The following is a 17,266-nucleotide window of genomic DNA, read 5'->3' on the forward strand; positions in this document are numbered from 1 at the left end:
CACCCTGTCTCTAGCTGCTTGTCGTGCGTCCACGCCCCACACCTTCTTAGCGCCTTCTTTGTTCTTACCTCATTGCCCTGTTCTATATGGTCTACACGAGGCCAGAGTCCCCAACTGCATTGTGTTATTCGACCCTAAATATTTTCACCCCTATCTGTCTGCATGGAGGGTATGACTTTCGGTGAGGCATGTACCGTCTGCCCAGGTGTCTAACAAAGTTTTCTTCAGGAACAGAGTACACCTATTTGAAACATTTTGATGAAGTATCTCACAAGGCAGCGCTGAGGCTTCATGCAGAGAAATCAGGGCCCGCAGCTACATTGATTAATTCATCCCCCCTCTAGGAAAACTGTTCGCTTGTTATGTAGACACAGCCTACCTATCATTAAAAAAAAAAAAAAAAAAAAAAAAAAAAAAAAAAAAAAAGAATTAACCTGAAAACTCAAGTTTAAAGTTAAGGAAATTCATAACACAGTGAGCTTGCCTTCTAAAAGCCAAGCATTAAACAAAGCCAACACATTAGAATGAAGCACCCTAACTTGAGGACAGGAGAGGGAACGGCTCCATTTTTTTTGCAAAGGATCTTTAATTTGCACGTGAGTTTGGGGCACACAGAATCCTTTGAACTAGGGCCACGAGGTTCTGGATGATGATGTGGACGAGCAGCAGTCAAGAAAATGAAATTCTCGGTCTCTCTCAGAGCAATTCAAGCAGGCGGCAAGAACTAACCATGTGCTTTGTACTGTTTTTCTGTTTTTGTTTTTAACTACCCAATCATAGCTCATTCCTATACAATATTATGACTCAATTTTTAAACTGAATTAGGATTAATTTGATATTTACTTCCTTTTTTTGCTGTGTTGTGCACACGGATTTGTTACATTTGTTGTGTTTCCCGAGACATCACCTGCATTTGTTGTTTGTAGCTTGACTTGAATTGTAGAATTTCCCTCTACATAAAAGCCAATGTTCTAAATGGCAGGATTTTTTTTAATCGAATAAAATAGTGTGTAGGAGGGCATTTAATCTCCACTTATTTTTCTGTTCCTTGCTGGGAAGATTATTGCTCATTAGAAGTAATAACTTCAGTTGTCCCTTAGCTGTAGCTATGTGCAAATTTTATAAACAAATTAAGCCCAAGTTTAATATAAGTGAGTCCATGTGGAAAAGGATGAAATACTCACTTTTTATAGACTCAATAAAAATAACACTCTTTAGGTCACCAGGGAACAGTTTTGGGTCCTGGGAGAGGCGGCCTTGCTTTCATGGCTAGAAAGACATTGAAGCACCGTCCCAAACAACAGAGTCAAATTCTGTCTTACCAACAATATTTAGGCTTTGATATGTAATTCACCTGCCAGTTTTTCTCAGAAAGCACAAGCAATACCCACAATAAGCTACTGCAATCCATCTCCCCCACAAAAAATAATAAAATAAAATAAAATTCTGGGAGCTATCATTCCTGAAACTCATGCGCCGCCACAAGTGCTCAGAGACACCAGGGAAGAAAAACCCAAGGCAGGAGGGGAATTCTTACAGAGAAACGCCAGACATACCCTGTCTAACCTTCTAGCTTCTATATGTCTAAGCAGCTGCTGTCTCCAGTCTGCCGGCATTTTGCCACAGCTCTCCTCTCCCTTCACAGGGGTGGGCCTTGTCTTTATATCACTGTTATCTGTCGTCTTGTCACCATAGTTACCCAAGTTATAGTCAGATGGTATTTTTTCCAGGAGGGCTGCCATGGTAGGCCTAGCTGAAACTGGCCTGGTTTGGGAGGCCCCGTAACTCTCTGTACTGTAGCTCCTGGCAGACAGCGGCCTCCTCTGGGTAAGGGTTTTAGCGGGGAAACTTCCCGCCTGCGATTTCACTTCTTGGTATGAAGGGTGCTCATCTTCGTACCTGCCATTCCTCTTGAGGAACTGGGGATCAGTCATTGAAATGCTGCTCTGGCCTTCCAGCCCTCCCCTATAGGCTGCTCGGCCGTACCTGTCACCAGGGGGCAGGTCGTGGGGCTCACTGACCCTTCGGAACATGGCCATCTCGGTGGAGCTGGCCAGGGAGTCAGCCCTCCTTAGGAAGCCTGCCCTGGGCCCCTGGCTGGCAAACTGAGCATTCACCATGACATCCTCGTTTACAGACGGCTGGGAAAAGGAGAACATCTGCTCCATGGGTGGGTATCCTCTATAGGCCCGGGGGCTGATCAGATCCTTGGCGATGTTTTTGCCGGGCTGCTGCACATACTCAGAATTGTGTGCAAAAGGGGGCGGGATCCTCTTCTCTGCCTTCACTTCCACCGCTCCTTGTGGGTTGAAGCTTTGGTCGAACTGGTAGACCTTCTTAGTCATGGATGCCTTTTGTTGCGGAGGCCCTTTACTGCTTCCGTACATGAGCATCTCGTCGTCCAGCATGGGTACCGACTGGCTCCTGGACATACTGGACATACCATGCTCTGGCCCCAGCAGCTTGTCCGGCCGCTCATGGCTTCCTAAGTGGTCACTCCCGGAGGCATAGTTTTCCAGCGGGATGTTATACACCTTGTAGGTACCAATGTCAATTTCATCAATGCTCTGAGACTTTTTGAACTTGTTGGACTTTATATCTTTCATGAGTGGGGAGAGCCTCTCCGTGCTTTTGCTAATGGCAATAACACCTTTGGATGAATCTGGGCGGCAGTGGATTTGAGAAAAGACGTTACCGAGACTCCTGTTGGGGGTGGGGTCGTGGTACTCCCATGGCACTCCTGGAGAAAAGGGACCTGGTGTCTCCGTGGGCTCCTTCATGTGGTCTTTTCTTTCAGGCAAGGGGCTGGTAGTAGGGGTTGTTTCTAATTTGGAAGGAAAAGCAGTCCTGTCTTCAAACGGACTGGGTGTTCTGGTCCAATTCTGCCAGGGGTTGGAGGGAGGCACTTCTGTTTCCGGTGTGTGTCTGTGCGTGGACTGCTCCAGTTCCAGAGGAACGCCGACAATCCTTTCCTGCCTGATTAAAGGCCTGCGCCCGTGAGCAGGTATGCTTCTAGCCTTGGAGCTTAGCAGAGGGTTATTGTTGGCGTTCTCGCCCGTGGCTTCCTCTGAGACAAAACCCGTGTTGTCATAATGGGAGCCATCGGTCCAGTTGTCAGGGTAAGCATCGCTCATTGGCAGCCGGTCTGGACGCTGGGGGAGGTTCCCTGGGGGAACAGCCTCCCGCTGGCTGAGTAACGGCTTTGCGTCCAGAGGCTGTGGGAAAGGTGGTGCAATCCTGTGAACGTAAGCAAAAGGAGAAAAAAAAATATGTAACCAAGAGGAAGAGGTGATGCTTCCAGAAGAAGAATAAGAAACAGAGAGTGCCACCAGCCTTTGTGTAGCTCATTTATCTCCACCTGGCTTATAGTTAAAGCAGCATCATTTCGTGTCCACCATCCAAAAAGGCCCGCTTTAATCTGTTCTGACTTTCATATCTTGGAAGAAACCATGGCCTTCTGGCACGCTAGGAAACTCACCGCTTAGTGTATTCGGTGTATACCGTCTTAGGTCCTCCCAGGGAACGCAAACAGGAAGAGGGAGGTCTTTTTCTTATTTGAGCTCAGGATACACATAAACAAAATGAGCGAATGGGTGAAATAAGTTCCTTTCTAGCCACGGCCCTGACGACTGGCTGGCAGGAGGGGTTCCCCTATGTATCTGACTGAGAACACACCCAAGCCACCAGGTGAGGGAGCTTAAAAGGCTTGGTACTTCTAGTGAGTAAACGCTCTCTTCAGGTAAGGCCAAGTCTCCAGTTTTGTTTATTTCATTAAGTTTTAAAGTTGGCGCAAACATCGTCTTCAGACTTAGGTGCCAGTAGTTTTTGCCCTAGTTCACTCCTCCCTGTTCTCCTGTGCTTTCTCTCGAGTTTCTTGTCACATGTGTCTGTTGCCTTCTCTTTCCTCCACCCTCGAGATCTTCTTTTTTCTCACGATTTCACAGTCTTATATCAGCCTACGGGCAGTATATCTAGGGGTTGTCTATAACATTGACTGTACTATGGCATCAGGCTAGTGGCACATTTGAGCCAGTAGCCACCTCCAGCATATGCCTATTTTCCTGAGAGTGCTTGAATTAATTTGCTAATAATGCTGAATTATATATACTTATAATCTCGTGTGTGTGTGTGTGTGCACGCGCGCGCACACACACACACTCACACACACACACACATTAGCAATGACCAAACACAAATTTTTACTTTCAAGCTTTTAGTTCTTATTGTGACTTTCCATAGTCCCTTCCCACCAGCATGGGTGCCAGGCCGTGGAGGATGGCGTTGACACCCCTAGTCCCAGGTAAGCCCATATGCTTACCTGCATCTTCTATATTCTGTGCTACTCATGTGCTAAAAACAAATTCAACATTAAAACAGATTCCACTCTGTCAAAGTTGCTGAAAACGAGCATTTGGGAACACAGAAGGTTGAGGGGAGGGCGTTCTCAACACACCTGTTACCCCACAAAGAGTTATGGACGGCATCTTTAGCTGTCGTCTGCAAGGACCCTACTTTCACCCGAGTGTTAGAGGATCCCGAGGAAGCCTGGGAGGGCGAGTAGTCTGAGTAGGTGCCTGAGGAGACACTGTTATTCAGACAGTGAGTTTTGTCAACTTCAGACTCATCAGTTGATTCTGAAATTTAAAGGGGAAACATGTTACAACGCTACGGACACTGACGGGTGCGAAAGAAAGTATGAAAAGCAGATTCCGTATGATTGATGCCGGAAGCACACATGTGCGAGTACTCGGAGACTATGGCGTGTCATAATGATTAAGTGGCGGTTTGTCATGCACATGCATTGGGCACAGTTCCACAGCGGCGTCACGATGGTGTTACCTTTTTTGTCCTTCCCTAGCAGAACAAGTTTGGGTGGGTACAGAGGGGTCTCAGCTAATGAAGGGTGAAGTTCCCCAATCCTCATTTCATTAGCTGGATGAACAAAAGAATCCTGAGAGATATAATAATACAGGACAAGGAAAGTAAACATTTAAATAACGGTTAAGCAAGATGGCAATATGTTATTTGGCTCAGACTCAAAAAGAGGTGGCCCTAGACTTCAATTCACTATGGGGCATTGCAAAAAAGAACCCTGTGTATCTCTAATTGAGCAATACTTTAAAAAAATTTATATGAGCCCATTTATTCACTAAATGTATTTTTGGATGCTATTCGTGTGGCTGGCACTGTGGAGATTCCTCAGAGACACACAACGGGGTCTTCTGGGAATTCCCAACCTAACTGAGATGAAGCAGAGCTCATTTCAACACAGCATTTAATCATGCTACGCCCTCCACAGGCAGTGTGGCTCATAGTCACATGTGCTGGATGGGAGAACCCAAGAGTTCCAAGTGGAAAGGGCATTGCTGAGCAATGGGATCCTTGTCACTTCCATCACATTATCCCACTGGGCGGTCCAGTATCTGTGCATCCCTAGCCTCTGCTTTTCAATCCCTGCTGTGTCCCAGCTGGCTGTGTGGCTGTGTTGGCAGTCACTGTGGGTCTGCCGAGAGCCTCCTTCCTGAGGTAGTTGGTGTTCTCATGGCATTACTTGTTAGTGTATGTATGAAAATACACTATTTGTATGCAATGCTTGGGGAGGCCAGAAGAGGGCATTAGATTTCCTGGAACAGAAGTTAACACTATGTGGATGCTGGTGAACCTGGATCCTCTGCAAAAGCAACCAGAGTTCTCAACCACTGAGTCATTTCAACAGTGCACATATTCCATTAATTTTAATAACTAGAATCCAGATAATTCCCAATTAAACATCTATCAGGAGAGCACCGATAAAGCCAAAATCTAAAGTCCCACTTTCTATACACAACAGCGATGTCTTATAACCTCTTTAGGGTAATTTGAATTCAAAGAAGAACATTCAGGGTTTTTTGCTTGTTTGTTAGCATCTTGTTAATTTGGAGCATTGAACTAACACAAGTAGAAATACTTTGTTGAATCAGAGAAGTCTATTCTTGGGTAAACTATCAGAAATTTGGATACATTTGTCTAGTGTCTGGTTGCTACAATGAACATACAGAAGCACTCGAAGGGACAGGCTTTAAGTTTCCGGTTTTGCAGAAAAACACATCAATTTCTTTAATGCTTGGCTTAAATATGTTCTTTTGAACTTATTTTTGGGGGTGTATGAGAATATTTTCTTATGAAAACCCAATATCCATTTGATACTTATGAATTTTTAGAAGAATAATATTCCAAGAGAGATAAAGAATGAACTATTATTTACTTCAACCCTTTCATGGACCTGGGGCTCAGAGAAACACTTAACAAAGACCCAGCATTGAAATGTAGCTCTCTTAGGTTCCCACATGGATAGCTCCCCTTTCCAGAGTGAGGCCTCCAGTGAGGCCCCCAGTATCAAGGCTAAAGGCAAGGATCTGATTTGAACGGTATCCTGACGAGAAAGGAGAACTGAAAAGCCTGGGGTTGAAGAGAGAAATCGCACTTCCATGGAGTTTCTAAGTTCAGCGCAAGAAATGTAATGGTAGGATTTTAAGTTGGTGTAGTAAAGCATAAAAGCATGTGTGTGACTTGGAAGGGATGCGTAAGAAGATACAAGCTGGAGAAGCACTCCTGTGCAAGGAACAAGACACGCTGACTTGTCAACCACATGGTGTTGTGTCCCCATCCTGTGTCCGCCTCATCACTCACTAACCGGGTACCTCAGGTGAGGTGATGTAGTCCTCAGACCCGTATCCAACACATCCATCAGAAGAAGGTGCTAGGTCATAGAATTAGTGCTAATTTCTACCTAATCTATGTAGATAAAGGTAACAGATTTGTATGAAACAACGTATTTGCATGGTCCAGATAGCGTATGTGTCTCTGACCCTTCTTAAAACTGAGGAAAGCAGTTTTTTAGACTGCCTCCATGGTGGTAAACAGTGGAAGCTGCTGGAAGGCAAGCAGCCTTAGTAAGTGGCTCATCAGAAGTTCATCTAAATATGTCTCCTGCTGAGGAGACCAAAGTTGGAGGAAGGGGAGGACAAAAGCCCTTTCCTTTTTTTGTTTTTATCCCAATATCGTTCCTTTATTTAAACAAAATCTTGGCTCTTAATAACATGGAGAAAGATAATTCTAAGGTGAAAGTCAAGAAGAATAAAAGTGTACTTTTGAGCTTTTGAGAGTCTAAGATGAGAGTTAAGAAGAGCAATAAAGGAAAAACCTCCGGGACAGTTGACTGTTTCCCCGTTATGAGGGAAACAAGATGGCTTCTCTGTCGTGGGAAAACAGGCTGTCTCCTCACTAAGAAAAAGGCTTGTATCATTTTTGACTGCAGCACACAGGTATCCAGATGGGGATATGCAGAACACTAAAGAGAACGAAGCAGGACCTGGAGTTTTATTCTCCTGAGGAATGGTCTGGAATTACCTGCTTTAGCCTTCTTCTGTACCAAGTTCTAGGCTTAGCTTTGTATATAAATACCTGTCATCACCCTAGTCCATCACTGTAGGGTCTCTTAGCGCCTACATTGTTAGAGGTAAAGAAACTGTGGCCTGGACACAACTACTTTGCTGAGGTCAGCAACAAGTTAGACACAAGAGAGCAGTTCTTGCCTCCTAGACTTAAAAGCCTTTCCCCATGATTCCCAAACTGTGTCCTGAGGCAGCTGTGGAAGCCGTTGCTAATTCACAGGGATATTATGGGTTGTAGAGAGTGTTTCGGAGAGGTACTGCTTGAGACCAACCAGCCAGTTGTGAAACACTGGCTCAGTGTTGTACTTCGTTTCAACATCTGGCTGTACATTCTTGGTGTCAGTCCACAAGAAGTTAGACTTTGGTGATTGCTATGATCAAAAAGTAAAACCTGAATATTGGTGTGTGATGACTGAGAGTTGTTGTGTTTGCTATGACTTCCAGCTTTGAGAAAAAATGGTCAATGTCTGTTGGTTCATGGATCTTAATATTTTGGCTCTGGTTATTTTAAAAAAAGATAAAACATTTTATTTCCCAGTCTATGAATTTTATCTTTCTGATGATGTCAAAATAGCAAAAATTGCTGAGACACAGAGGGCATGAGTGCTCCAGGAATGTCTTCCATGCACAGGTGAAGCGTGGCTAGACAAGGCAGCCAACGAGGTTGGATCAATCCAACAAGGCTCAGACGTTCGCCTGGACTCCCACGAACTTCTAATCAGATGGAGATAACGCTAGACTTAGCCAACCATTGTTTTATTCAACAAAAACTCATTGTACGCTTCCTCTGTGCTGGATTCTGAGTATACAGATGCTCCCAGCCTATAGTTACATCAAATAAACCCGGTATACGTTGGAAATATTGTTAAGTAAAATGCTTTTGAAATTCCTAACACCCGAGTTGCACAGGCCAGCAGCCTGGCACACTGTAGTGGATTTGGTTGTGCGCTTGGGATTCTGCAGCTGCCAAAGGGCACATGGTTTGCTGTCAACTAAGGAGAGCATATTGTTAGCCTGGCAAAAGGTCAGAATCCAAAAACTGGAATATGATTTTTTACTAAGAGCTGATGGTTTTGGCGGCAACTCAAAGTTGAAAAAAATCACAACTTGAATGATCATCTGCACATTCTAGGCAAGATAAAAATGGCGCCTATCTTCTGAAACTGTCCGAAGATAACATATAAAACCATCCTAAGCGTTTTCATTGCATTTTAATGCAAGAACACAGAATGATACAGCAAAGATAGCCAGAAGGTTAGACTGATGAGGGGTGACCCTTTGAGATTTGAAGGGTGAGGGCATGCTAAGCATATCCAGAGCTGGGGAGTGAGCACACAGGCTTCCGAGGGCATTATGAAAGGGGGAAAAGGCAGGAAGGGGAAGCTTTCCTGTCACCAGCTCTCTTGGTCCCTATGGCTGTCCTGGCTCTTTTCTTTCTCTAGGGGAGCCTGTGCGAAAACTCTAGGAAACGGGAAAAGGTCAGTTGGGGCTGGCTTTTCTTTCCCATTCACTCGGCTGCTTATGAAATGTTTTGTCTTTTTGAGATGGAATCTTATGTATCTTGCTAGCTTTGAACTTACTGTGTAGCCAAAGGTGATCGTGAAACTCCTAATCCTCCTGCCTCTACCTTCTACGTACACCATCCCACCAGGTTCCTGTATTGCCTTCCCCGACTTATTATTTGTTTGTTTGTTTGTTTGTTTATTTATTTATTTATTTATTTATTTATTTATTTATTGTCTTGCTTCTCTCAAGTCTTCATTTTTTTTCCTCCCTTGGTTAAGGTGTTTAAGTCACCTGGCTGATTCTATCATGAAGTGCATATTCCCTACTGCACAGTCTACACATATGACCAGACATGGTGGTACAAACTTGCAATCATGATCCTCAGGAGACAGAGGCAGGAAGGTCTTGAGTTTGTGGCCAGCCTGGGCTAATATCAAAATTTTGAAACCCTGTATAAAAAATGAAAAGTATATACAGATATGAAATATACAATAAATGCTGATTTTTTTCATAATCAATAAGACACTTAGTTAGTGTCCACAGTAACTAAATCAAGATACTGAGTGGAATTTAGTGTGGTCCTTACTTTGGTTGCATTTAAGAGGGCAATGATTGCCTGCAGCTGACTAAAAGGAAAAAGAGACACAGAATCTCGATTTCAGAGAAAGTACTGAAATCTCCATTGGAATGTCCTTTTACAGAGATCACATCAGTAGATGGTGAAGCCTAAGAAAGGGATAGGGCAGCTTACACAGTAAACATGAAGTCAGAAGTCAGCTTCCATCGTAGCTGCCCTGGCTAATGAGGAACCCCAGGCTCTTCTCCCAGCACTAAGAAGCTATTGCCAAGGAAACGATTAGCTTTGCACGCTTTAGGAAAAGTGTTGCCAAGGCAACAAGGAGGCAGGGGACAGAGTAAGGCAAGGAGACAATGGCTTCTGTAGCAATGCTGACAGAGTTACAGACTTGAGAAAAGACAGGTGAAAATGTGCTGGTTGGGGTAACTGTTTGGAAGGGATGATGAGTGAAGAGAAAGAAGAAATTATCAGCCCTATTTCTAGCCTAAAAGAGCTGGTAGATAATGTGAAATCAGATTAAGGTCAGGACAGAAGTGGGAACAAGTTTTGGGAGGAAATGTAAAATTTAATTTTGCATGTATTATCTTTGCATGTTCATGGGAGACTTCAACTAATTTTTACCTACCAGCGGCTTATTATTAAATTTGTGACCACAGATATTTTTCTCCCCTTTTACCCTTCCATTTCCAAAATTAAGCAATTATAAGTCTTCTTATATTTGTAGTGAATTTATTCACTTTTAGGTTTCATTACTACAATGCTACAAAGGATGTTAGGGTGTGATTCCATGAAGTTTAAATACAAAGTGTGTGTGTGTGTGTGTGTGTGTGTGTGTGTGTGTGTGTGTGTGTGTGTGATGAGAAACAGAGAACACAGTGGCACTTATACGGCAAAGAAAAGAAAATTTACTTTGCCCTCTAAAACTCCAGGTTTTACCTCCTGAGGTGTCAGAGTGCACTTCCCTTTTGTGGCTCTGCATACTATAACTGTTTGCTTTGTTTTTACAATAGGGCCTCACTCTGTATCCTAAGCTGGCCTTGAACTTCCCCAGCCATCCTCCTGTTTCAGCCTCCTAACTGACTGTGGCTGTTTTTGTTCAAAGTCTCTCTGTCTGGAAAGGAATTCCCTTCACTGGTTCCTATTTTAAAGAATTATGCCATCTTTAATATAGGCTTCAGCCCCAATTTAGAACGAGAAATCATCAGATCACTTTACGTGTGTTTCTGGCTTAGCTTTGTTTGAATCACTTGGGAACCTGGGACACATTTTTATTTATTTCATTCCTATCACAGTGTTTAGCACAGTGCAACATATATTGTTTGTGTTCAAATGCCACAAATGAATTATTTGAAATGCAGATTCGTAAAAGAGTTTTGCCAGTCTAGATTATAGAGAAATAATATGGACCAGACATGTTCACTCTATTTCTGTTTCTAGTGAAAGTAAAGGATGCAACTAGTAAGTCAAAGAGCTGATGAGTAGTAGAGGTGGCAGAATGTAGTTGAATTCTTTTCAGACCAAACAAATCAGTAAGACTGAACTTGTAGCTTATTTCTAAATGTAGTAAGTAAGATTCTCATGGTCAGATTCCACAGGTCTGAGTTTTTAGTTGTTCCTGATTCTGGTTAACATTTGTGGCTTGGCCTTTTCCTTTCCCTTCCTTTCCTTTCTTTTCCTTTCTCTCTCTGTCTCTGTCTCTGTTTCTGTCTGTCTGTCTCTCTCTGTCTCTGTCTCTCTCTCTCTCCCTTTCAAGGCTGAAACTCAAACACAAAAAAGTTTTTAAAAATTTCATTCTAAACTTAGTAGGAATTTTACTGTGATTGTCTGAATAAAAATGTTGCATTGGTTTTCCCAGAAAATAATCAGATAAAATTTAGGTAGCCAACATTTTCATGGTTATAATATGTTCCTGGCTAGCCTGGGTAGCTGATGAGCCATTGCATGTATTAAAGACATAGTAATAATTTTGGCCATGAGGTAGGGCAGCCATCTTTGATTTACTAAACGCAACCCTCATATCTCAAAAAAGACTCATTTTTTAACTTGAGGAAATAATGTGTAACTTCTTATTAAAGCAATCTATTCAGTTATAAGAAACACCATTACCCAGAAGTCTAAACGTCAAACCACACTGGCAATTACCAATAACCTCCAAATACCTCCACTGTAATCTCCTTTGGGGCCACCGGCCACTTGTGTTCAAACTTTTCTTTCACAGTTTGCTCCGTGTTAGCTGTTGGATTTGAGTTCTCAACACGCACTCCATGGCTTGGCTTACCCACCAAATTTTGAACAGATTTTACCATATTCTTTAAATCCTCTGGGTAAGGAGTTGGATATCGTTTTAGGTTTATTTCAACCTAGAAGTTTATAAAAAGAAATTTAACATAAAAATAACTTCAGCAAGCATGTTCACCAAGCTACTCCATGGTACAAGCATCATCAAAAACAAATGCAGTACAGTGAGTGTTGAGCTGCCCAGGGAACTCCTGCTGATGCAAGGAGTGGGGCTTGACTCACATTCAACTTTGTGGGCCCCGACTTCTCTATACTCTTATACATCATAAACATGTTTTTTAGATTATATCCTATTTTTTGATGAGTGAAATATCAGTGAATAAAACTCTTAAGTAATGCTAATGTTGAAAAAAATGTAATCAAGATATTATCAGCTGCATTGTATCTTAAAAGTTTCCCACCTTTGGTATTTAATAATTTTAAAATTTAACAATTTTCATAGTGAGAACATCTTTGGAGTTCAGTGCAGGTATTGGGAGGAGACTTCAGAAGATTTACAAATAGAGTTAAGCATTGAAAAAGCCAAACAGGTGTTAGCACAAATTTATAACTAGAACACTGTTAAAAGGTAGGGTGGCTTATTATTTTAGTACTTCCAAAAATTTTTTTTTGGGATGGCCTTCATACTTGTTTTTTAAACTAATAAAATCATATGCCTCTTAAGTAGCAGCTTATATAAAGAGAAATTTAAAAGTCTGTTTCCTAATATGTTTTAGGTTAATGTACAGATTTTGGCTGATGTTTTTCCAGCTTTAAATCCATTTAAAGGTGTTAGTCTAACTTCCAAGAACACATTTGAAGGACTCTTCTTATAGCCATTTCGTTCATGTAGAATAGTCTACCATGAGAGTACCCATTGTAATGTATTTATTTAAAAGAGAATCAATACAGCTCATTCATGCTGAATGCAGGCAGGGACTCACATAAAGAGATAGGCACAGCCAGTTTGACTGGTGCCAACAATTCTGTCATTTTGAATCTGAGTAGAATCAACTTTTTACAATGGAATGGCTTAAGTGGTTGTGGTATGTGTTTGTGGAAAGCATGTGTGTGAGGTGGAGGGTGGGAGCAGAGGAAGTGGGAAAGAATGGAGGAGGAAGAGAGTAGGAGCAGAGGGAAGCATCCGGAAGCATCCAGGACAGACTCCCAACTCAGTCCATGGCATGCAGGAGAGGCTGGAGAATATGAAGGACTCAAACACTTTTGCTAATCTGCTATTTTAGCAAATTCACCAATGGTGTTACTCTTAGAATTCACTGTGGCTCATTATTCTAATCAGATACCAGGACTGGATATTACCATGCAATTTCTTTTGATATTAAAAACATAAAATGGTACTTCCTGCTTAATCAGGTAATTAATTTTATTCCTTTTCAAGTCTCTGATGGGATTAAAGACCAAATAGGTTGGTTTCACAATTAAGCTTATTTGTTTAGGCGTTAAGATGTTTTTAGCTCTAGATAGATGTTTTAAGTTGATAGAGATGAGATATGATAGGTATTGATTCACATTAAGAATTTTAGACTCACCAAGCTGGGAAAATGTTTTCTTCATGGTTGCAAAATACGAACAGCCAAAATACTATAAATGTAACATTTGTATAATTCCTGATTGTTTCGTGGTTCTTCTTGCTTTATACAGTTTATCTTATATACATATAATAATATAAATGTATATGTAAATATAAAAAGTATTAAGAAAAAACAAAATTATTTTTTAATGCATATTTGGAATGCAGAGTAAAAGGTGTTTTTAAAGTAGGGAAAATATAATTTAATTTTTTATGTATCCAATAAATGAAAATGGAACTAATAAGTAGAATTAAAAACCCAAGGGAAAAATAGTTTTTTTTTTTTTTTTTTTTTTTTTTTTTAAGGAAACGGTGAGTTGTTATAGTTCTACAGTGGTATGTTCCAGGAGATTAACAAATAGTGTATTCTTCAGGATATATAAACTGATGATGCCCTTGCTGGGCAGAGCACACTAGAGTGTATGTCCTCAAGCATCTGCTTTAATTCCATGCTAGAAACATCAGTTCTGGATTTTATCTATTTTTAAGGTACAGTATCAAACTTGTTTAAAAGTATTTACTATCACATCAAGGACCTATAAATAAAAAAACCCTACAAAGCTACACTTCATAAAGTGTGAATTGTAGAATGGAGTGTCCATCTTGCCAATTAGAAACATCATTTTGCCTTTTAATAGCCAGTGGTAGATTATAAAAAAGAATATAAAGTGAGGAAGTACACAAAAATTCTTTGCAACTCAAATGTTCTTCTCTTCTCAATAACACGATGTTACGGTGTGACACAGCAGACATGTGCCCTGCTCTTCCTCTTGAGTCCCATGCTTCACCCTAGTGTCTTACCCCCATGGTAATGGCCGTGTGGAGGCCTTCTGGTCATTTAAAAAGTGACTTGATGGGCTGGCTGTGGTGGTGCATACCTTTAATCCCAGCACTCAGGAGACAGAAGCAGGTGTATGGGTGTGAGTTTGAGGCCAGCCTGGTCTACAAAATGAGTCCAAGGCAGTCAAAGCTACACAGAGAAACCCTGTCTCAAAAACAAAAACAAAAACAAAACTACAACAAAGAAAGTGACTTGGTGCAGTGTTTTGCTCACATCATCAGGATATATTTGGTTGTTTTACTGTTGTACCGAAGCAGATCTGTCACAAAGCTTAAACCATTTGCTGTCACTTTCAAGGGTATTGTGAAGGTTGCAGTTTATTTATTGATATGGGTCATTTTATATTTTCCCCCAAATTTGGGAATCTTTAGGAACCATTAAAATTGAATTTGTTTCATCTAGAAAGTACGCACTTTGCCTCTTACACACTCTTCTCACAGAACTTTGGACTTGGGGTCATGAAGTGTAAATGCAAGCCATAGATCTATCTCTAAGTGGCCACTAGCCCCAGGCTGTGGCTTCTCCTTATGAACAATGGAAATCTAACACCTTTCCCATGCACTTGCATTTATTTATAACTAAAATGACATAAATATGAAGGTACTTTGAAAGTGTATTATGTCGATGCAGAGATCTTAGTTTGTAGCTCAGGTTGGCCTGGAACTCTCAATCTCCCTGCCTCAGTGTCCTGATTACTGACATTACAGGTAAACACCACTACACCCATCATGATACTGTTTTTAGTGCTGTAATTTTACTTGTTTATTTAAAAACTCTGGATTCCTTTGATAGTTTAAGCTCTGCCCCAATGTCTGACTACATGTTGAATCTGTCTTCCAGGTTCACCATGTTTCAGGTATTGTGCTGAGTGTTTTATAGAGGAAGTTAACTTATTACTAATTAGCTATATGACTGCAGTAATACTATAGGTTTAAATACAAATTACCATATACATCACCATATGTGGAATAATAATATGCACTATAGAATGTCATTAATTTGCAATTGTACATTTAAATTTTATAAAGCACCTGTTGTCACTTTACAAAAGGTATATTGGGGTAAGAGAGCTTAACTTTTCTCTGAGGTCACATTAAAGCTTGTGCCTTCTGGGTTCTAAGGTCTACATCACTGTTGATCAATTTAGAGATATTTCCTGGCACAGGGAGACACAGAATTGTGCAACCTTGAGGAAAAGGTGCTGTCAAACTAAAATGTGAAGTTTACTGTTAAATAATTGGGTAATTGAAATTTCAAAAAATAAAGCGAAGTAATTCTAATTTCACTTCTTTTAAAACTGTGTTTTATAACTCAATTCTTATTTTGAGGTCTGTGCAGACCTTCTGAGTCCCTGTCTTCAGTACTTCAGAAGTGAGCTGGATATGAAGAGCTGTGTTACTAGTTCAGTGAGTTAGTATCTAAAACCAGTTTCTTTATTTATAAACACCTGGCCTGGAGACATTCTCCATCCTAATATGATATAAAACATATATGAATTTCTGATATGCAGAGGTGGGCAAATCTCCAAAATTCATTCTGAGATAGTGTTAAATTTGTCACTCACTATAAAGTATTTGCTCATGTCACATATACATTGTAGTAGAATGCAAGACTTTCACTAAAAAAATCTTTTTTGGAGGTAAAATGTTTCACAAGACTCTTAGCATCTACATAAAGTACAATAAATGCAAATAGCAGTTTCAAGCCAGTGAAGATCCTGGAATTTCAGTAAAGAATCACTGATAATAGTGTGGGCATTCAGAAATGGTGTCTTGGATTCAGACAGAACTGTTTCTCATATATTATATTATATATGCATAATATAATATACTCTACATAATCACTAACATAGAATTTGATTGTAAATTCCAGTAAGAGAAACAATAGAGTTTTGCAGTGATTATTAAATATAATTTTATTCTAGAAATTAATGGGGAATTTTTTTTTTTTTTACAAAGACAGAAACAGGGTAGTTTTAGTCAGGAAGGTGCGTTCTCAACTTGTCTTATATCGTGAAGGAATATAAGACACAGGATGAGAATCTAGTCCATTACATGTGGGCGGCAACTTTTATAAAAACACAGTGTTTGTTTGTGTTTTTCCTATCAATTATCCATCTCTGGGAATGGGACCTCCTCCCTGCCATACGCCCAACCCCATCTTCTCTTACAGGAATTCGTATAATTTGCATCATCAAATTAAGGGAAATTGCTGCTTTTTGAACACAAGTCTCTGTTTGCTCAGAGTCCATCCCCCGGCCAATCTCATCTCAGTTTCAACTTCTGGTGTTTTCCTGTCTCCCCAAGCTGACTGAGAAGAAGCATGCGGACCGGAGGACAACCCTAACACCTCCAAAGTCTGGGCAGCATTCTCACAAACGGGCAGTATCCCACGCGATAAAAAAGAACCGAAGAGAAGCAAACAAACTTAAAAGCCATGCCAGGTATCCCACGAAAAGGCCACCTTAAATCGATGTCCCCGCCCTCTGACTCAGGCCTCCCCACCTTGCCAAGTCAGTAGTCTATTCAGACGCTGGCAATATGAAGGCTGCTGGGGAATCGACAGCCAGTTATCACCCTTTATCCATGCAGCAGCACCCCGAAAAGCACTGCTCCAAGGGAGCCTCTACTGGCCTGCTCCTTCCCCACACACCTAGGCCTACCTGTCTGCCACTCAGGGAAGGAAGAGTGGTGGACTGTGCTGCCACTGGCAAGGGAGCACACACGCTCCTCTCCTGCTGGAGGCCACTTATACAACCCCATGCCAGCTGGGGGTCACTCTGGGGGACGGGCATATCTTGGATCTGCTGATCACACCTGGCCCATGGTGTGCAGCAATCGCCAGACAGCCTGGCAGGTTGGAGAGTAATCCCACGCTGGCCCCTGTCCCAGGGGGCTTGGCAGGAGAGAGCCTGTGGGAGAAGGAATCTCCATTTTCTGGGAGAAACAGGAGCACTGCAGCAACATGTTCGCTTGATAATTCTCTAACCCCTGCATAGTTTCTTTTTCTTTCTCTCATTCTGGGCAACACATTTAAAACAA

The 17,266-nt window shown here is 41.5% G+C and overlaps 1 protein-coding gene across 1 annotated transcript in view; it reads right to left on the bottom strand.

Moving 5' to 3' along the window:
* Positions 1 to 17,266, bottom strand: part of Lrrc7 (leucine rich repeat containing 7) — a 471,125-nt gene that overhangs the window by 54,681 nt on the left and 399,178 nt on the right. Inside the window, exons 17-21 of the mRNA XM_051165943.1 lie at positions 16,888 to 17,136; positions 11,676 to 11,876; positions 4,840 to 4,951; positions 4,454 to 4,634; positions 1,557 to 3,237 (exon numbers count right to left, since the gene is read on the bottom strand). Of these exons, the coding sequence (XP_051021900.1) occupies positions 1,557 to 3,237; positions 4,454 to 4,634; positions 4,840 to 4,951; positions 11,676 to 11,876; positions 16,888 to 17,136 (2,424 nt within the window). The remainder of the gene's footprint in view (positions 1 to 1,556; positions 3,238 to 4,453; positions 4,635 to 4,839; positions 4,952 to 11,675; positions 11,877 to 16,887; positions 17,137 to 17,266) is intronic.

This window comes from Acomys russatus, chromosome 23 (genome assembly GCF_903995435.1).
Source record: "Acomys russatus chromosome 23, mAcoRus1.1, whole genome shotgun sequence".
Taxonomy (NCBI): domain Eukaryota; kingdom Metazoa; phylum Chordata; class Mammalia; order Rodentia; family Muridae; genus Acomys; species Acomys russatus.